The sequence below is a fragment of the Strigops habroptila genome, chromosome 4, assembly GCF_004027225.2.
Source record: "Strigops habroptila isolate Jane chromosome 4, bStrHab1.2.pri, whole genome shotgun sequence".
Lineage (NCBI taxonomy): Eukaryota > Metazoa > Chordata > Aves > Psittaciformes > Psittacidae > Strigops > Strigops habroptila.
The window spans coordinates 83564587-83585219 of NC_046358.1; the positions used below are offsets into that span (position 1 = coordinate 83564587).

A 20633-nucleotide genomic window follows, 5' to 3' on the forward strand; every position below is an offset into this window, starting at 1 on the left:
TTGGTGTGCTGATGGACCTACAGGATTTGCTGCACTTCTCCCTTATGGTGAGTGTTAGGCCTTGCTTGAAAACATCACAACTGTGTTCAACACAATATGTCGAAACAGAAATACAAAATCATTCAGTTCCTTTGAAAGGATGAAGAGAAACATAAGTGAAAATCATATTCCACAAGCTCATTGAAAAAAAAACCAACCCAACCCTGTGGAAACAGTGGGCAAATAGCACTGTCTGAGAACAAGGCATGCTTTTGTTTGCCTGTTGTCTCAGAGCAGGGATAACTGGCAGGGAGATGAGAAGCAGAAATATCTTCCTTCCAAAACAAGATCTGCAGCTCTCTCTTCTACCCCCCTGGAATGAAAATCCATTCTTAAAGTGCAGCTGAATTTTGCACTAAGGGAAGCTGCATTCCAAGCCCCTCAGACCCCCCTAACCTTAACTGATGAAAGCAGCTCCTTTGGAGCTTTGTGTTCAAAGCCTCCAAGTGGGAAGCAACTTGGGATGGAAGGGCTGCGAAAACCTTTGCAGAGTTTGAAAGGCACAAGGTTAGAAAAGCAGATTTGAGCACTAAACACCCCCCCAGCAATTCTTAAGGAAGCCCCTTTAAAGCCCTTCCTGATGCTAAAAGGAACTGACAACAAATAGATGAGAAATTATTGCCTTCCCTTTAACAGCACTCAGACGGCCTGTCCAAGCAGCAAAGCAGCCAGCTGTCCCGGCAGATGTGGTCAGATGGCCAAACACAACAAAGCAAATGCACTTGAAAAAATCATGTTTAAACTTTTACTGTTCCCATTATTACCCTCGGCACTTGTCTCCCTAAGCAGAGGGAATAAACACCCCAGATGGCTAAAGCAAACTAGCAAGTTATACATCTGCTCCATAGAGCCTGACAAAGCAGAGCCCACCCATGCACGGGGTGAGACTTACCCTTGGAAGAGCCTTTCACCCTCCTGTGTCTGCACATGTGGGTGAGGAAACTACTACAGAAGAACCTGTGGGCTTTGAGGCCACAACCAGGTTCACTGCCAAATGGTTCCACTGTAATTCCCAAGTGGAAATTAAAGGAACAAGTCTTCCATCGTTCCAGAAATTAACGTGGAATAGTTATGGACTAGGCTATACATAGCTACACACTATGCTGTGTGTAACCTCTAAATAAGGCATTGGAATTCCTGGCGTTTTGAAACAAATCAGGGAAACTCGGAGCATGGTTTCACTTCAGAGGGATGCTGGCACAAGTGAATTCAGCTGCACAGGGCCTTGGCTTCTGGGGCCCCTCTCTGCAGGAACCTGAGCTGGCCTCTTGTTCCTCCCCAATGTAAAGGATCTTCTATCTCTTCAAGATCTAAGAGAAGGCAGCAGGAGGCACAGAGAGCCCTCCCAGCCATGGGCAAGTCATCAAAGTGGTGCCCAGGCCTTCCCCCATGGTCCTGGCTGCGCCAGCCCAGCCCAAAACCAGGCTTGCCACAGTTGAGAGTGAACACATCTGTGGGAGGGAGGGAAGGAGGAGCAGCCACAGCAGCTCGGGAAGGCCTTGGGCAGTCTCACAGTGGAAGCAGAGTCCAAATAACCTGCCTGATGTCCCCAGAGCATTAGCAAAGCACAGTCCGAGCTCTGGGCTGATAACTGAGCATGTTCTTGTGCCTCTAAACCACACCACCCCCCCTGCACATGCACAGGACCAGGGGCGGCAGAGCCCCTGTGCTGCTCTGTAACCAGGCACACACAGGGAGCAAAAGGAGCTGGGGAAAGGGGGCAACAACTTCCCTCCATCCATCAACCATTCAAAGTGGAGGCGCTCCCGCCCCACAGCAAACAGCCTGCCCCACGCCACCGCTATCCCCACTGCTGCCCATAGACCCCTCCGTGACCCACAGAGACCCCCATTGAGCCCTACAGCACCCACCAAACCTGAACACCCCCCTGCACAGACCCTCCCCATACCTCCCCCATTAGCCCCACAGATGCCTCATCTCCTCCAATTAACCCACACTTAATAGGGTTACCTCCAATTAACTCCACAGACACACACCCCCCCCCCGGCTCCAGAGCCCTCCCCCCACCTCCATACCCCCCATTAGCCCCACAGATGCCCCATCGCCTCCAGACCCCCCCATTAACCCCCAGTTAATGGAGTCACCTCCAATAAATTCCACAGACACCACCACCCCCCCCGGCTCCAGAGCTCCCCCGAACCCCTGCTACTCCCAGAGCCCCCCCCCCATACCTCCATACCCCCCCATTAGCCCCACAGCTGCCTCACCTCCTCCAATTAACCCCCACTTAATGGGGTTCCCTCCAATTAACCACACAGACACCACCACCCCCCCCGGCTCCAGAGCCCCCCCAAACCCCTGCTACCCCCAGACCCCCCCCCCATACCTCCATACCCCCCCGTTAGCCCCACAGATGCCTCATCTCCTTCAATTAACCCACACTTAATGGGGTTCCCTCCAATTAACCCCACAGACACCCCCCTCAGCGGCTCCAGAGCCCCCCCATAGGCCCTCACTGACCGCCCCCCCCCCGGCCTCCACAGCACCCCGCCGGCCCCCGCTGCCTGCAGGCCCGCTGCCCCCTCCCATAGCCCCGCTACCCCTCCTGCCCCCCCCCGCGCCCCCTTACCGAGGCTCTGCCCCACCGGGGTGCTGAAGGGGTTCCCCAGCAGAAACTCCATCTTGGGATGACAACAAACAGCGGCCCGGCGGCCTGCCCCCCGCTCCCCTTCCCTTCCCTCACCCCGCCCTGACTGACAGCCCCGCCCACCAATCGCAGCTCGTCTTACCGCACCTTGTCCCGCCTCCTCGCAGTTGATTGGTCAGTCAGAGGTTAAGGAGCGCGTCCATCACTGTCAAGCGGAGGGCTCGCCCCCGCTGTAGGCCCGCCCTCTCGTTGATGGACGCCGCTGCTGTCATTCGCCATTGGGCAACGGCCGAGCCATTCTCTAACGTTATTGGGAAAAAGGACCGTCAATCAAGCGAGCCTCCTCCCGCCCTCGAGGGCACGGTGCTGGCGCTGATTGGCTGACATGGATTTCTCGCGCTCTGATTAGCAGCCAGCCTTCCCACCCACTCCCTGACTATTGGTGGATGAGCTTGTCACGTGGCCGCCCTTAGCAACGCGCAGGGGCTTCCTTAGCAACCCGCGGCGAGGCGCAGGTGAGGGCCGGGCCGGGCCGGGCCGGGGGCTCGGGGCAGCGGCGGAGCGGGGCCAGCCCCGGGGGGGAAGGCGGCAGCTCAGTGGGGTCGGAGCCCCCCTGACAGGCAGAGGCAGGGCCCCTGCCCCGAGCCGTGGGACATGGCGCTGGTCCTGGGCTGCAGCTTCGCGGCTGGAGGCGGGCCCATGGCTGGCGCTGGCACTGGCACCCGGGGTGTTCACAGCCGTGCCCTGCGCTGCAGCAACAGGAGCGTGAGCGGGGGGTCATGGAGGGGTCATGCCCCTCTGCTCTGCTCTGGGGAGACCCCCCTGCAGCACTGGGTGCAGTGCTGGGGTCCTCAGCATAAGGACATGGGGCTGTTGGAGTAAGTCCAGAGGCCACAAGGATGAGCAGGGGCTGGAGCACCTCCTATATGGGACAGGCTGAGAGAGTTGGGGCTGTTCAGCCTGGAGAAGAGAAGCTGCGTGGAGACCTCAGAGCAGCTCCCAGTGCCTGAAGGGGGCTACAAGGATGCTGGGGAGGGACTCTTCATCAGGGACTGTAGTGATAGGACAAGGGGTGATGGGTTCAAACTGAAACAGGGGCAGTTCAGGTTAGATATAAGGAAGAAGTTCTTTACTGTGAGGGTGGTGAGGCACTGGAATGAGTTGCCCAAGGAGGTTGTGGATGCTCCATCCCTGGCAGTGTTCAAGGCCCGGTTGGACAGAGCCTTGGGCAACATGGTCTAGTGTGAGGTGTCCCTGCCCATGGCAGGGGGTTGGAACTGGTTGATCTTAAGTTCCTTCCCAACCCAAACCATTCTATGATTCCATGGAACCCACACTGGGTAAAGAGGTGATGGACAAATAAAAGGGAAGCAGAAAGTCTGGCAGGTCAAAGATGAATAAACCCAGAACGTGCTGCCCTTCGGTCTGTGCTGAGCACAGCCATCGAGAGTTGGTTGTTAATTAAAAGCCATGACGAGGAGAGAACTCTCTAAACCCAGGCGTTCATCCTTCCTGTCCTGTGCAAAGCATCAGCAGAACTTATTCCATAATTACAGACACCTCAGGCAAGCGGGAGTTGGATGATTCATGTCCCTCAGACTGATTCATTAACTGGGCACAGCTCTAGAAAGATAAGGAGTCTCACTGCCTCCCGGGCAACATTAGGGATATCTAAATGATAAAGAGCAGAAAGGTTTGACTGACAGAATTATCTACTTCCCAAAGGGAAACATAGGCCCCCTTCATGAAGGTGGGTTTCAGCAACAAGTGGTTGCCATGCGATGGACCGTTGCTATTGAGGTGCTGCCTCCTTTCCTGGTCTATTTGTTTGGCCAAATCCTGGTGGTCTTCACAGAAAACACCCAAAATTCATTGGAAGTTCACATATGATTGTGCCTGGCTTGCACTTTGAGCCAAATCAGTGACTCCATGATACAAGTCGAGTCTTTGGTATGAACTGTGAGGTATGAGATCTTAACGCTCAGCTGTGCTCTTAATTCCTTGGAATTGTCATCCCTCTTCAATGACCGCTGGAAATAAGCAGGCAGTGATTTTATTTCTCTTTCTTTTCTCTCCTTTAAGGCTGATGCTGTCTAAAAATGAGCCACTTGTATGATAACATCAAGCCAAACGTTATCGATGATGAACTGGTTCAGAAAGTTCTTGAAGAGGAGCGCACAGAGGACATAGAAAAGATTGTCAAGAGGGAAGGTTTTAACTTAAAGGATGTGAAGGAGCTACAGCTTAGTTTCAGAAGTGAGTATCAGAACATGCACTGGGTTTATTTCTTCTTTTGTTCAAGGGTGATAGAATCAAGCATGAATAGAATCATGTTTAGCTTGGATTTGTTATGTGAAAAGCAACATTTGGACTCACATTTTCGGGCAGAGCTGTATGAAGTAGCTTCATTCAAGCGAGCTGGGTGCTTTTGCTGCTGGGTAACATGAAAGCTGCTTATCCTGACGCTATTATTGTCACCGCTACTCTTATTTAACATTTATATTGTGGTGACACCTACAGGCCACAGGCCTGTTGGGCCCTTCGGCGGACAACTCCAACCCTGGGCAGGGTCTGCCATTGCTGGCGACGATGTGAGAGCTGTTTGGTCCATTATGGTGATTACAGACCAATTCAGTGGCTGCCTCCCGTCATCGGTAGCATTATCACAGCTTGTCTCCGACTGTCCGACCAGACGTAAACTTGCATTCAAAAAATGAAAAGGAAGAACATTTGGCTCAATATTTGAGTATTTGGGGGGGGTGTAATTTGATGGGCAAAAATCTGCGTTTGATTATTCCTCCCATGCTCCAGTGAAATAGTGGCGTGTGTTAGTTGGGTTCCTTAGAGCAGGATCCCTGATCCTGCCTGTATTTCTTTGCAAATACGGAGTATAGAACTGTGTGAGTATTTTGTGCATGAAATTCCTTCCTTTACTCTGCTCTAAACACTGATAGCAGCAAAGCAGCCACCAAAAATCTTCTGTGCAGCCATTGCGGAGGGAAGGAGAACCAGGAGTGAGAATGTTTTCTGTCACCTTGGTCCCAGTGTTTTGCTGTCGTGCCTAACAACCTGCCCTTGCAATTCTGTTTTGGGAAAAAGCTAAATGCAGGGATATTGATTAGCTCTAAACTGCAGCCTTCACAGAAACAGTAGATCCCAACTTGCTCTCCTGCAGTGAGAATCCCAGGAGCACGGGGGTCACTTACAAAAGCAGTAGCTGGCCACCTCTAACCTGCAAATGCAGAGAAAAGCAGAGTCTCGTCCCAAATCTCCCTCTTGGAGCTGGAAGGGAAAATGAAGGTCAAGGTCTCGTAGTAGTGGATTCATGAAGCTGCTCCTGACTGCAGGGCCGTAGCCAGCATCCCCTCAGCGGCTCGTTGGCATCGCTGATGAGCAGTGTGCGCTGGGGCAGGACACGGAGGTTAACTGGGCTGCTTCACTGCAAGCTCATCCAGGCAGTGGAGCTCTCAGCTCTCTCGAGCAGTCATCACACGCTCTTGTAATCTGCTGACAATCATTTTGGAGGTAAGACTGGACATGTTTGCCTTGTGCAAGATAGTGTGGCCGCTGCTCCGAGAGCTGCCTCATGTGGAAAGCTATTCTCTTTCATTTATTTGGTTTTTTTTTTTCCCTGTGGTTTTAGATCTCCTGCAGATTGCCAATCTGTGGCAGTTTGAGAATCTGACTAAACTGCAGCTGGACAACAACATCATTGAGAAGATAGAAGCCCTGGAGAGTCTGGTTCACCTTGTATGGCTCGGTAAGATACAGGCAGACGAGGCTGGATGCCTTCACACAGTGTGAGATAAAGCCAGGATGTCACATTCCTTCTCAAACACAACTGATAGGAGCTTTCCCAGGGAAGGCTGTCAGCTGTCTGTGTGTTTCCTCGTTTGACTGTCAAATGTCAAAATGCCTGAATATCAGAGCTGCAAAACAATCCTTCAAATGTTTAAAAACTGGGTTTAATACATTCAGAGTGGCAGGAACAGGAAGCTGAGATTTCAAGCTTGTTTCCAGGGTTTGGAGGTGACTTTCGGAAACATTTATGGAAACATCTCTGTGGTTTAGAAGCCTGTATTCTGTTTTCAAAGCTAATGCAGGTATTTCAAAGCCTAGAACCCCCTATCTTTACCCCTATATGTTTAAGGGCTTGTCATCATTGTTGTCCCAAGAAATGCCCATCTTCATAGTGTTATGTGACTACTTTCAAGCTCAGAATGCTGAGAGCAGCATCACTCAGTGGTGCAGGTTTTGATGCTGGGCAGACTGGGGAGCTTGCTGTTAGGGATGCGTAGCCTAGAGTGCTGGTTGGCAGTGGAAATATATCCTCAGCTGTCTTTGGAGACAGCATGCAGGGCTGCAGCTCATAGGGACATCTCAAAATGTCTAATAGGTTCTGTGGTTCACACTGTTCTGCTGCACAGTGGCTGACTAATGCACTGGTGAATCAACAGCTGGTCACCACAACGTGAGCACAGTGTTCTGAAGCACACTTACACGGGTTGGTTTGCCCAAAGGCTGCAGTGCTTCAGCAGCTGCTGCGTAAATGTCTTATCCCTCCAAGGCCTGGGGTGATGCAGACACCTCATCAACCATCTTTGGACTCCTGAATGGCTCAGTACTGGCCTGAGGAGAAATGCTGCCCCTGTGATGAATGTAGGTGTTATAATAGATGTTCTCAGAGGATAAGAGGAAATTTCAATGAGTGAAATAGCTAAAGTGAATACATGCCTTTGCATGCCTCCAAAGGGATTGGTCCTATGGGAATGACCATGAAAGTGGGCATTGGTGTGGGAGGCAAGAGTCTGCAAGAGACAAGGCAGGGAGTGTCAGATTTGTCACACAAATACCCCCCTTTTAGGGCATTTCCCCACCTCTTTTCTTGTATTTTGGGTTTCCCCATAAAGTAGAAATCACTTTCGGGTGGACTTGGCATGGAATACCATCAACTGTTCCCCTCATTTGAAAATGGCATGGGCAGTTGCAAGGGGAAGATGTGAACAAATGATGATTTAATGCAGAGCCTTTCCTGTGGGACACTGAACATCCCTGAGGAAAATATTGCCCATCAACTCCTAATTCAAGAACCAGGCTAAATGCAAGGTCTGAATCAGGGTGTTCTGCTGGAAACTTCTGCTTGTAAAACTTTGGATTTCTCAACTCTCCCCCAGACTTGTCCTTCAACAATATTGAAGTAATTGAGGGCCTGGATACCCTCGTCAAACTGCAGGACCTCAGTCTCTACAGTAACAGAATATCTAAGATTGAGAACATGGACACATTGCAAGAGCTGCAGATTTTCTCCATAGGAAAGAATAACCTGACCACTCTGGAAGACGTGAGTGCTCCCTGGTTTTGCAAGTGTTCCCTGTCAAAGGATCACATATTCTAAAGCTGATATGTGCCACAGTGTCCAAGCCCCTCCTTAAGGGAGAAAATTCTCCTTAGGTTTTCACTGCCTCTGTAGTCTAAGTTATGGTTTTGGTAAGCTCTGTTGGTGTTAAGTGTGTACTACAGCTATTTCTCTTTTAGATTATTGAATCATGGGAGCCTGGTTCTGTTACTGCTATCAGCCATGGCAGAATTCCTGTGGGATCCCATGAAAGCTAGAAAAGGAATAAGTAGCTACTGATGAGAAAAGGAGGGAGTGGAGACTAGGATGCATTTGGGGTTCTTTCAAGGGCAGCTGACCTGTGATTTGTATCCACCCCATCCCCCTTCTCTCTGCACCCAACACTTATATATTCACAATGTAAATTTAAGTACTTCCTTTCCTGAAAGCATTAGAAACTCCTAATTTAATGTGGTTTGTGTTTGCCAGCAGAGCACGATACGTATCACAACATTAAACTGGCAGAGAGTGGATTTAGATTAGACATTAGGCAGAAGATCTTCCCTGGGAGGGTGCTGAGGCGCTGGCACAGGGTGCCCAGAGAAGCTGTGGCTGCCCCATCCCTGGCAGTGTTCAAGGCCAGGTTGGACACAGGGGCTTGGAGCAACCTGCTCTAGTGGAAGGTGTCCCTGCCCGTGGCAGGGGGTTGGAACTGGATGAGCTTTAAGGTCCCTTCAACCCAAACCAGCCTGGGATTCTATAACTGCATTAAGAGCAATGAATTTCAAGGCTGTGTGTTTCCCAGCATCTCTTTCCCTTGGCACAGGTGGCCTATTTCAGGAGGTTTAAACACTTACGGACACTGAACCTCGCTGGGAACCCTCTCTGCGACGACAAGCGGTACATGCTCTATGTTGTTGCTTATGTTCCCAACCTGGTATATTTGGACTTCAAGCTTGTGAGAGACTCCACAGTAAGTATTTTCTGCTTTCTCTGCTTGTGAAATCCAGCAACAGCATCTTACAGAGCATTCGCTTTGTTGGTGTGCCAGCAATATCCCAGCATTTTGGGGCAGGTTCCCTGCAGAAATGAGGCTCACAGAAACATGCAGTGTTTATTCTGCCTCCACCTAACAGCTGTGAACCTGTAGGCCAAATTCTATCAAATCTGACAGAGAGGCAGAGGTGTCAGAGGCATGATGTCTTCACAGATTTTATGAAAATCAGCAGCTGTGTGTGGGAGAGGGGCCTGGTTAATGTTGCCACAGGGAGGCTGCAGTGTAAGCAGAAGCCTTCTTAGAGATGAGAAAAATCTTAGAGAAAATCAGTCTTGAGACATGGATCCAGAGGGAAGGAGCCTTTGTGCTCCTGCTGTTTGCTGAGCAATTCCAGAGTGGATTGACAGACTATTCAGCCAAGCAAGTGCCATCAAATGCATTTCCCACTCTTGATTCTGACAGTGCACTGGTAACCTGTGGGGCTGCTTTCTGATCCCAGGGCTCAAAGGAACAAAGAAAAGGTTTTTTGTTTGGGTTTTTTTTTTTTTAGTAACCAAAGAACATGATTAATTGTAAATTTGCTTGGCACAGAGCAGGACCTGTACTTGGAATATCTATTACTCTTACCCTAGGACTGGAGGGGCTTTCCAGGTCACCGAGTCCAGTCCCTGCTCATACAGACAGTACGTCATAGACCTGCAGACTTAAATTTGTCAAGCTTCAGTTTCAAGCTAATGAGGTTCTTGCCCCTGCTACTACTTTGCCATCCACTCCTCCAAAGAGCCTTCTCCCCCCTAGTAAATGTATTAAACTCTCCAGTTGATCACATCAGAGCTCAAATCCTGGAAATCAAAACAGGGCTTCCTGCTAAAAAAGAGAAAAACAACCCTAAAGATGAGGAAATGGGGAGAGAAAAGATTCCTGGGGCTGAATCAGCTCAGATGCACTGAGTGCAGAGTCAGAGGAACATGCCAACAAAAGAAGGGACGAGGAATGGATTAGAAACTTCAGAAGTAGTTTAATTAAAAGCCCCCAAAGAAATGGAGATGCACATGTCACTCAGGTGCATGTTCTAGAAACTTCAAGCGCTGATGCCCAGATTTTTCGAGCAATGCTGGATAATCTAATAACAATTCGTTGTTTGTTCTCATCTCTCAGCGAGAAGAGGCAGTTTTACAGTATCAATATCATACTGAGCCATTGGAACAGGAGGAGGCTGAGGCCCTGGCTCAGCTGGAGGACAAACAGGCAAAGCAGAAGGAGCTGGAGTACCACAAGGTATGTTTTCTTTGGCTGGCTGTATATTGTATCAGGAGGAAGAAGCGCAGCACATATTGACTTCTCCTTTGCCTGCTTGAAGATTTAATGAGGGGTTAACATCGACTGTGCTAAAACTAAGGCTGGGATTAATCTCTGTGATCTCTGAATCTCATCTTCTGAATGAAACCAGGAGCTGCTGTGGATTACACATGACGTGGGGAACATAATTCTTCTGGCTGAACAATGAAACTACAGATAGAGACCCTGCAAAGCTAAATAGTAAATCATACCCAAGGATCTTATCAGCCTGAAGTGAGATTAAGAAAATTACAGGTCTGAGGGAACTCTCAGCATTGTCATAGTGCAGTGACTTTTTTTTCTCCTTCAGACTAAGTTAATGCTTTTCATTAGTTTTGTGGTTAAACTCTTCCAGGCTTACAGAGATCCCTATAGTCCTGTGAACAGACTGAAAACAAGCCCAGGCAGAACGGTGCTGTGAGTCTGGCTCTGTATTCCCCACCTCCAGAAGATCAGGCTGGCTGTAGAGCAGGAGGTGGTTTAGTTACAGGGAGGGCATCTGCAGCTCTTCCCTCCATCCCTCCCCAAAGTCCATTGACTCCTTATCTGAAAGGCTTAACAGCCTTGCAATATGTGGTTGGATGTGATAATGTCTCCTGTAAGACTAAACAGTGTTTTCTACCCTCAGGCTCAAGAGTTCTAGCAGCAAAGGCACCAGGATGGTTTTTCACTTCAGTTGCAGGGTGCTTTCTTGACTTGGTGTATCTATTGTGTTGGTATAACCAGTGTTCCTCTGCTGGTGAAGTGCTTACAGGAGAGACACATGCTGAGCACTGGCAGCAGGTTGGCGCTCTTCATTTTACTTATATTGCTCTGATTCTCTTCAAAGACAGCCTTTGTTGAGTACCTGAATGGATCATTCCTGTTTGAGAGTATGTTTGCAGAGGATACAGCAGCTGCCAAACTGGCTTGCCTCCCTGGAGTGAATGACCTGCTGCAGGCATATCCTTCCTGGGTTTAGAATACCTACAGCTAAAATGTTATGCCTCGAGTTAAGAAGGAGGTGCATCCACAGGGACTCTTCATCCATTGCTTTTGTCCAGGGCTGAAAGCTTCATTGATCTAAGATCTGAGACATTCTGTGTTCAACTTTTGAATGGTATCAAAAAAAACCACTGCAAGGCCGTGAGACCACTGACAGCTTTAAGGCTTGATTCCTTGTGAAATATGAGGGCTAAAAACAAATGGTTTCTCTGATTGGCAAGCTGGCCAGCCCAGCTTGAAACAGCCTATTTGTAAAACCACTTGTTTCTGTCAGCAACAGGTCATGGGATTCCAGCATTCTGAATCCTCACTGTTGCAATTACCATATTCCCTTTCCTTCCCTTGAATCGAACTCCTTCATTTCTGACCCTTCGAGAATCGAGGCTTTGTACTTTCTTGAAGTCAGGAATCCACTTAAAGTTTAAAATGAGCTGCAAGATAAATCTCTGTCAGCTAGATTGTGAGAGCGCAGTCGCCAAAATCATGTTGAAATGGAAGTGGTAGGAGATAGGAATAGACTAATCAGAACGATATGAGTCGCATATCTCACAACCTGCCAGAGCTGGCAACATCAAGTGTTCAGGCCTGCACATTTTTCTGATCATTGCTCCTACATGGAGGATCAGAAAGCAGACACTTCTTTTGCTCTTTTCTCATTCAGATTAATAGAGCATTGTCAAGGCCAGTAACTTGACCTTCCTTAAAATTGCATTACACTGTTGGGGGAAAAATGCATCATGGCTTAACTACAAGAGACTCCAAAAACAATTCCATTGCCAAGATAATAGCAGAAGAAAAATCGACGTTATTTTTGTGATGCTACCAAGTCAGTAGTTTATTCTCTGCTCTGGCTGTAGGCTCCAGAGCTGTATTTATTAACTACCCTGGCACTGTATTCACACTTGTGAAGATAGATAGTGGTGTATGCTTCATTCTGCTGCTGTGTCAGAAAGGAGGCAGAGAAGCTTATGTATTTCCTTTTCTTCCTCAAGGCCTTTTCCCCTCAAGTTGCCACAGCTTTCTCCATACCCTTAAGGCAGCAAAATCCAAGGTAGAAAACGTGAATGGGTGACCCAGCCCTGCCACAGACAATACTTGGCAAGAACCTGCAGGGTTTACAGAACGGTAGCTTGTAACTCTTGTCGCTTAAATTTGCAGAGGTAGAAGGAACATAGCATGGTGCTCCACTGAACAAGCGAAATACCTTGACTCTGGTGTCACGTACAGGGAGGAGTTTGTCTCAGTTTGTGAGAGCCTTTTTAACTATGGGCTGAAGGAGCATGAAAACCGAGAAGCTGAAGTCTCCCATTTCTACGAATGCCTTAATGAAGTGTTAACAGCTAACCAGCAAGAAGGCAGGAAAAGAATCCTAGACTTCGAAAATCAGAGCAAAAAGGTAATGTGGCTATACTTTTGTTTGTTGCATACATGATTTGTCTATATCGTATGCCAGCTTTCAATTTCACTGAAAACAAGGATAACTCCGTGAAAATGAATTCCATTATTCTGGATTTACACTGTTGTAATAGGAAGCTGTACTGGATCCCTAATGGTAGAATCACAGAGTGGTTGTTGAGGTTGGCAGGGACCTCTGGAGCAGTCATCTGCTCCAACCCTGCTCAAGCAGGGCCACCGCAGCAGGCGGCCGTGTTCACACAGCTACCGAGGAAAGGATGGAGGCTCTACAACCTCAGGAGGCAACCTCTTCCAGTGCTCAGGCCCTGATCTTTCTTTAGGTTTTTCTTACAGGATAAATCTATACCAAGAGAAGATGTTGTGTTAGCTAACAGAATGTCATTAACTAACACAATGTTAAAAGGTTTTTACCACTTTCTGTAGGAAAAGAATTGGGGGATTGAAGTTTCAACCCTTTGGGCAAACCACAACCAGCCAACACTGACAGCCTTTATCTATACTGGAAATTCAGTGTAGGACAAAATGACCATGTCACCGTGTTATTTTATTGTTCATAAAGGTAAAGATCCTTCAAGGCTTTACAGAAATAAAGTGGCTAAATATGAGTTTTTATTTGCCATCCAGAAAAGTGACCAGTCTTTAACAAAATAGAAATGCTCAACCTTTCTTTTAGTTTAAGTATTTTTAATGAAGTTGTTTTAAAATCTGTATAGGTTTATCAGATTTAATGCCGCTCCTCTTTTCTTTGAGACCTCCAATAGCTCTTCCTTCATTGAAAAATGGGGAAGAAAAGGAAGGAGATCTCAGGGGATTCCATTTGTTTTAAGTAATTTTCTGCTTCGGTTCTTTCAATCAACAACAGCTCAAAAAACTTTAACAACAAAAAGATAAAGTTATTGTAATGTATTTCTAGTGTGTTTTAAGCAGGAACTGTCTTTTCTCATTCTGCTCAACTACAGCCACCCATTGTGGCTGCTAAGGGTGCAGCTTCTAGCTGGATCCCTTTCTAACCATGTATAATAGATGGATCATTCTTGTGTTTCCACAGGAAGAATAAGAGGAAGGGATGCTGAAGCCTGGTGACCCTGTCGGCTGTGCAGAGTCACGAGCCCTGGCTCCCTTTGAAAACCAAGTCACTTTTATTTAGGTGCCTTGTTGCTGCTGCTGAGTCACTCTGCTCCCAGGTCCTTGAACCTTGCTGACTCATGCTGGCACATCAGCTACATCTGCTCTAGCTGGGACATGAGTCTGCAGCCTTACCAGAAGGCAGCATAGAAGGATGGACTGGGCTACATCAAAAGGAGTATGTCCAGTAGGTTGAGGGAGGGGATTATCCCCCTTTGCTCTTGTGTTGTGCTCTGGGGCACCCAACACAAGAGGGATGTGGAGTTTTTGGAGCGGGTCTAGAGGATGCCACAGAGGTGCTCCAAGGGCTGGAGCAGCTCTGCTCTGGCACAGGGTGCCCAGAGAAGCTGTGGCTGCCCCATCCCTGGCAGTGTTCAAGGCCAGGCTGGACACAGGGGCTTGGAGCAACCTGCTCTAGTGGAAGGTGTCCCTGCCCATGGCAGGGGGTTGGAACTAGATGAGCTTTAAGGTCCTTCCAACACAAACCAGTCTGGGATTCTAGGATTCTATGGTGATGCATATTCAGTTAACTTGCACTTGAATTCCCAATATATCTTCCATTAAAAAACCAAAACAAAACCTCAAAATCAAACCCAAAGAAACATGGCTCAGGCCAGATTTTGGCCCTCCACCTTTGTCTGATGACCTGCAGCCTCAGCTATAGATTGAACTGCAAGAACAGGACACAGTGGTCAGTGGGATGGTTTTCACCTAAATACTGGAGGAGTCGGCATCAAAACTGAACACTGTCTTTTAACAGCATTTCCCCACTCATTTCAAATTGCCAGAGGAGTTCAAAAGCTGCAGAGGCCCCATGAGGCTGGAGTCTGTGAGCCTTTCTTAGGGGCTGTTTGTCTCGCTGTAATCCTTTCATGTAAACTTGGGTAACCTGTAAAATAACTCTGCTCTCTGAAGTTGGTGAAGGAGCAAAGAAGCATTAAAAGCCTTGAACTTTGAAGTTATTGCTCCCAGAGGTGTGTCTTGAATGGCTGCAGAGCTTTTGGAGCCTCCTAACTTGTTTACATTGAAAAGAAGGTTCTTTGCTCTCCCCTTTCCCCCTTTTAACACTGCAGAGTTTGGGTAACCTGGTCTGTTTTCAGACACAAGTCTTGGCAATGGTTTTCAGCAAAATTCTCTGTTTCAGCCCATTCCATTCCCTTTCAGAAGTGGATTAGATGTCCTAAAGCACGTATATTTTTTCCTGCCTTTTTTAACATTTGATTGTTGACTTCTTTGGAACAGACTTGAAAATAACACGTTGTAGGAGGATATTTTTTGATCCAAGAAAGCAGAAATCATGCCTGTTACAAACCTGACATCAATATTTCCTTCTGAAAGGCAATAAATCCTTGCTGTAAGAGGAAGGCAGACCATGAGAGGTATTCCATATTCAGAATACTAAATCCTGACCCTACAGAAGTCAATCAGGATTCTCCTTGACATGAAAGGGATCAGGATTTAGCCCTGCATTTCTTTCTACGAAGGTATTGTTAATCTCTTCTTCACGGCCACCAATGTCAAGACCCTCATTATTTTTGACTTGCAATGTGTCAGAAGGGGAAACCAAAGTTGGACGCATGGAAGGAGCAAAGTCTTCTGCTGAGTGGAGGATAAGGAAGCGTTTTCACTGACTCCACTGCATTGCCCGTAGTGCAGCAGCATACCTCAGCAGTGTTGACTACCCAGTATGTAAATGTGGAGACTTCCTGAATCATCACATTTCATTTCAGCTAATCAGCAGCAGGAACTTTTCTCACATCTCTAACAAGTTAATTAAATTGCAATGGAGTGCTGAACATAAACTACAAGTAATTTATGTATCTCTGTGTTTAGAGGCTGGAGGAGATTCATAATGCCAGTAGTTATGATATTGCTGAGTCGAAACGAGCCCAGTACAAGGAGGACATCCTTCAGCTGTCTGAAGCACTCATGGCCTTGGAAATACTGATAACTGACCAGCTGGAGGTAAGGCTCAAACACATTCCTGTCAGACCTCACATCCACAACGTGGGGGGGGTCACTCTTCTGCTGTTGCACCCCTCTGTTTAGTAGCTCATTGCACAAAGAGTGGGGCATAGGTCTGCCAGTCAGGCTAATGTTTTGTCTCCATCTTACTCCTTCTCTACTCGGAGTTGATCTGGATGAGATCAGGCCCTGGACATCAATACGTTGCAATAGATTTCTGTTTCTCAGAGCAGAGAGATGTCCTTTACATTTATCCAAGCTGATTTCCAAGACTTTAGAGAAAGGCTCATTCAGTCATTTTACAGGTCTGCGTACAGAAGTGGCTGCCTCGCATGGGGTGTGCATTTGGGATTCTAGAGGTGTAATTCTTTGAAGCTCATCTTTGCTCTGAATAAGATTACGCACATTCCTGCTCAGCTCACTGCATTTGCTTGCATAATAGCTGCCTTTTTTCTCCCCAGACTTCTCCTCAAAAAGTAGGGCAGGGCTGCTAATGTGCATCTTCGTTTGAAAGAGAAGTAATCTGTTTCCAAATTAGCAGGCAGGAGCAAGCAGCTGCAGCAGGTCACTTCTGTGAATGGGCATGACAGAAAGCAGCTCAAAATGGATTCCTCTCTGCAGCAGGATTGTGCCTTTTGGTGTTTGCTGAATTGGCCCTCATGTATCTGCAGTCACTGATGGAACAGAACTCGGGTGACTGTGTTTGAACTGTTGTATTAAGACATTGAAGTGCAACACTTCACAGCTTCTCCATCGGCCAATTTTGAGAGAGGTACTAGGCAGCAATTTTCATTTCTGAGGACTAAACCAAAGCTGCACTAAGCCCTGGCGTTGGTTGTGCTTCCAACAAGAGGCTCTTCATGCATACAAGGAGACTGTGGCATTGCAGGATATGGGAATACTGCACTCTCCATGCACCACTTAAGCGAGGGTAAGAAAGGATCAGCTGTCTTGACACCAGCTACAGGAATCATTCAGTCTCCTTCCCTCCAATAACCTGATTGTGAGGTTCTGTTCCCAAAGGAGGAGAGAAAATCTTGCCACACTTTCAAAGCACTTTAAATACTTGAGGCAGTTCAGTTTCTGACTGTGCTAGTAACAGCAGTGAGTCCAAATGATAATCAGATGTAGATTCTTCCCAGGCTCCCCGGCTTGCTTTTATGGTTATGCAAGTTTACATCGTAATATCTCTTCTTTTTCCCTCTGTTAAGGAAATACTAGAGGAATTTAAAAGAAACATTGCTGGTGTAGCATCAACATTCATTGAAAACGTGAAAGGGATATATCCTTTGGATGGTATGTTGGCCTGGGCATCCCAGTGATGTATGTATGTCACCTCTAGGTTCAGAAATGAGCCATCAGTATAGAACTTGGGGGGTTGTTTGGGTTGTTTGGGGTTTCTTTTAATCAACAGAAAAGGTCTTTTCCCAGGAATGGTCATTTAAGGTGCCCAGTTTCTTTCTGTTGAGACCCTGGAGAGCACAAAAGGATCTAAGTTCTCCTGTGCTGAAAGTCTGCAGAACTTTGGCAGCTTTCTCCCCCTTGGGAATCTTCCTTTCTTCCCACAGCAGTGACAAAACCCTGGGAAGATCTGGTTAGGCTGCTTCCTATGTACATTCCTGCTAGAGCAGCCAGTGAAATACCTACAGTTCTTGCTGAAGTTTCTTTAAATGGCTTTCGTTTTGGGGTTGTTGATGTCTTCTGGAACAAAGTGAGATGAGAATAACAAAGTGCTTCAGTGACAGGTTACACTAAATATAGAAATCTGTTGGCCTGGTGCGAATAATTGCATCATATTCAGAGCTCAGCTTCTATCCTGGGAGGCCTCTTTCAATTCCCTTTGCAAACTTAGGCCCACTCTCAGTTCTGTGTCATATATAGCAGTGAGGGTGAGACCTAATGTGTGATTAAGAGCAGAAAGTGCATATCCTGACATCACAGCAGCTTCTGGCAGCAGCAAGGCCCTTTCCTGCAGAGGTTCGCTCAGTCTCTAGTTACAGGAGGTCATTTAATCCCTGTAAGTGAATGGTGTGCTCAGCTCTTTCCTTAACCATCTTCTACACGATGAACCAGTGCCGGGAGCTGGAAAACAATCACCATGAAAAGCTGCTGGAGATCTCCATCACCACACTGGAGAAGTCACTCAAGAATGAGCTCAACGTGGCTTTGCCAGCTGATGTTCAAACGGTGAGGGCACCAAAACAATTCATCTCTGCTGGGGAGTTGGCAAGAAGAAGAGGCCACAGCCTTTTCTCTGAAAGGCCAGGATTTCCAGGAGGCTCAGTACTGCTAGAGCCATGCCTAAAGGAGGGCATCCCCTGCTCCTAAGAGGTCCCAGCAGTCTGGCTGAGCTGCAGTGGTGCTGGCCATCCCTGCTGCCTAGGACAGAGGATAACTGCACTGCAGGTTTCCCTGTGTGCTGCCAGGGCCGGTGGCAGGAGCCCAAGAGAAGTCCTGAGGGAATCTCTCTCCTGCTTCCAGCACAACTCACGGCTCTGGCTGATTTCCAGGCAGCCCCAACCCAGCAGGCACTTAGGCAGCATCTCTGCTGCCCTCCTGGCTGGTTTTGTTCAGCTTCTCCCTGTTCCCCAGGAGAATCCAAACACTGCCCTGCTTTCTCGCACTGGAGCTTTGTTTGCCTTGGTGATTTCGAATCTCTCCCCAGAGCTCCCCAGCCCATGAGCTGCTCTGGAGGTGGGACGTGACATTTCAAAGGGAGCCCTCCGCTGAGCCCTCAGTCTTGCTGTGATAGCAAAGAGCCTTTCAGAAAGCACAAAGCTCTCTGCAGTGCTCCAGTCAGCAGCGCCGCTGACCTTTTTGCCTCCACTATTCCTTCATTTAGTGGCTAAATGCCTCCAGTTTTGCTCTGTGCAGCTTATCCCAGCCCCTCCGTTACTCCAGGTAATCAAGAGCTGACAGACACAAACCAGAGCCCTCAGCCCCCCTCCCCGGGGGGAGCTCTCTCTGCTTTATGGCCTGTGCAGATGGCTGCAGTTCCGCACCGTTGCTGCGCACCCATTTTGCCTTGCTGCCATCCATTTCCACCGAGAAGCAATCTTCATTTGTTCAACAGCTGCACTTGGCTGCAGGAGGAGAGTCATTACGGCTTAGTGAAGCCACCCTCCATTTAGAGCCCGGGGGGGAAGTCACCACTTCCATTAGAAACTGGGACTCTCCCAAAATGAAGATTTATGGCCAGTGCCACCAGTCCAAGAGACCTTTCCAAGTGTGATTTTCCACTGCTGGGCCAGGCGTGCTGGAGCATATGCAGCTTTGCTCCACACCAGCTGCCCGCAGGGGCCTGCCATGTGCTGCAGCAGGGCTCCCTGCTCCAGCACATGAGGGTGCTGCCTCAGTTTCCCCACTTGTAGCAGGGATAATTCCCCATTACACCCTAGCGAGGCCCACACACATCCTTGCGGAGGGTAAAGCTCTGCATTCACGCTGATGACTGGGGCTTTGTGTGAAACAGAGGGCTCATTTTCCACCCCCTGAGCTGCTAGTTCCGAGCTCCTGCGTGCTTTCCCTGCGTGCCCGCCCCCCTCCTCTCATCCGGTCACGTTGCCTCCAGCTTCTGGTGGACAAAACCACCATTGTCAACACAGTGAACGCGTCCCATGGCACCCGCCTGCGGAGCATTGATAAGCGAGAGAGCGACATCCTCAGCAACATCTACCACTGGCAGACCTCTGTGACAGAGCAGGTAAGAGACCCTCGTGCTCAAGGGGATGGGGCACAGGCAGGTCTGGCCCAAATGGCCAGACATTGGTAGTAAAGATGCTCCCTAACCTTTGCTGGAGCCCTGGGTGTGCTGGGGAGCCTGGCCAGGGATGCTGACAAAGCCTGTGGGTTCACTGCTTGCTTTCAATCTGTTCAGGCTTTCCAAAATGAGATCGACAGGAACCACAACCGTGTCAAAGAGATCATTCTGTTCATCGAGAATCTCCAGGAGGAGCTGGATAGCATCCAGATCCCGGAGCCCATGGAATAGGTCTGCCATGGGCTGGGTGAGTGCTTTAGCTGGGGGCACACAGGACAGCGCCCAGCAGCAGCACACCCAGCCAGGGATGCTGCCTGCGACATTTCTTCTTCCATCCCACCATAAACTGCAAATAAAAGATACTTCTCAGCTCTGGAAAAGCTCTGTCTCTTCCACCACGTTGGTATGAAGCCGTGCAGACAGAGCTCAGACCTGATCACAAGGGGTTATGGGTCAGCTGTGAGCTGTCTGAACCAAATCATCGCAGCATATCACGCCTGAAAGCTTTGCTACCTGCGAGCGTAGTGGCAGGAACCTGTGAGCCACAGGCACGTGGCAGCAGCGTGGGAGAGGAGTGCTCTCCATCAAACCACCCCCAAGATAACAGCAGGTTTCCAGCTCAGCAAGCACAAGGCTGGCAGGGGCTCTGCGTGCCTGGGAGCCTCGTCCCCTTCACCGCTTCTCGCCAAAGCAGCTTTGTGCAGTGTGAACAGAGCAGCCCCCAGCAGCAGGAAGGGAAATCAATGGTTCCACGGGAGCTCACGCGCCGCTGCTCACAACAGCCAAGCGAGGAGTCATTAATTCCCCTCCTTGCTCGCTGACAGCAGCTGCTACACTCACTTGTGGGCACCTCCTGAGGAATGATGCTGGCCAGGGCGGTACCACTCAAGCCAAACAGCAAGGAGGAAGGTGGGAAGGTTAAATGAGAGGGTGGCTGCATATGTGCTCTAGAGAGACTGAGCCTCTCTGAAAGGCCCACGGTGCTGTCACACACAGATTTAGCTCCCAAGTGCTTTAAGCCCAAGGTTCCCCCCTTGTCTTGCTCCAGGATTGCACAGTTGCCTCC

The 20633-nt window shown here is 48.7% G+C and overlaps 2 protein-coding genes across 4 annotated transcripts in view; one reads left to right on the forward strand and one right to left on the reverse strand.

The window, feature by feature from the left end:
• TOM1L2 (target of myb1 like 2 membrane trafficking protein) overlaps positions 1-2723 on the reverse strand; it is a 58331-nt gene extending 55608 nt beyond the window's left edge. For all 3 annotated transcript variants that reach the window (XM_030484473.1, XM_030484472.1, XM_030484471.1), the window contains exon 1: positions 2630-2723. In XM_030484473.1, the coding sequence (XP_030340333.1) occupies positions 2630-2681 (52 nt within the window). In that variant the 5' untranslated portion in view covers positions 2682-2723. The remainder of the gene's footprint in view (positions 1-2629) is intronic.
• A 414-nt stretch (positions 2724-3137) lies between these two features.
• DRC3 (dynein regulatory complex subunit 3) lies at positions 3138-19947 on the forward strand. The gene is made up of 13 exons (XM_030484474.1): positions 3138-3162; positions 4730-4903; positions 6291-6407; positions 7822-7988; positions 8809-8955; positions 10138-10257; positions 11147-11259; positions 12523-12697; positions 15676-15807; positions 17019-17089; positions 17871-17994; positions 19379-19510; positions 19685-19947. Exons 2-13 carry the CDS (start codon positions 4747-4749, stop codon positions 19796-19798), a joined length of 1569 nt encoding a protein of 522 aa, XP_030340334.1. The 5' UTR covers positions 3138-3162; positions 4730-4746; the 3' UTR covers positions 19799-19947.
• The last annotated feature ends 686 nt before the right edge of the window (positions 19948-20633 follow it).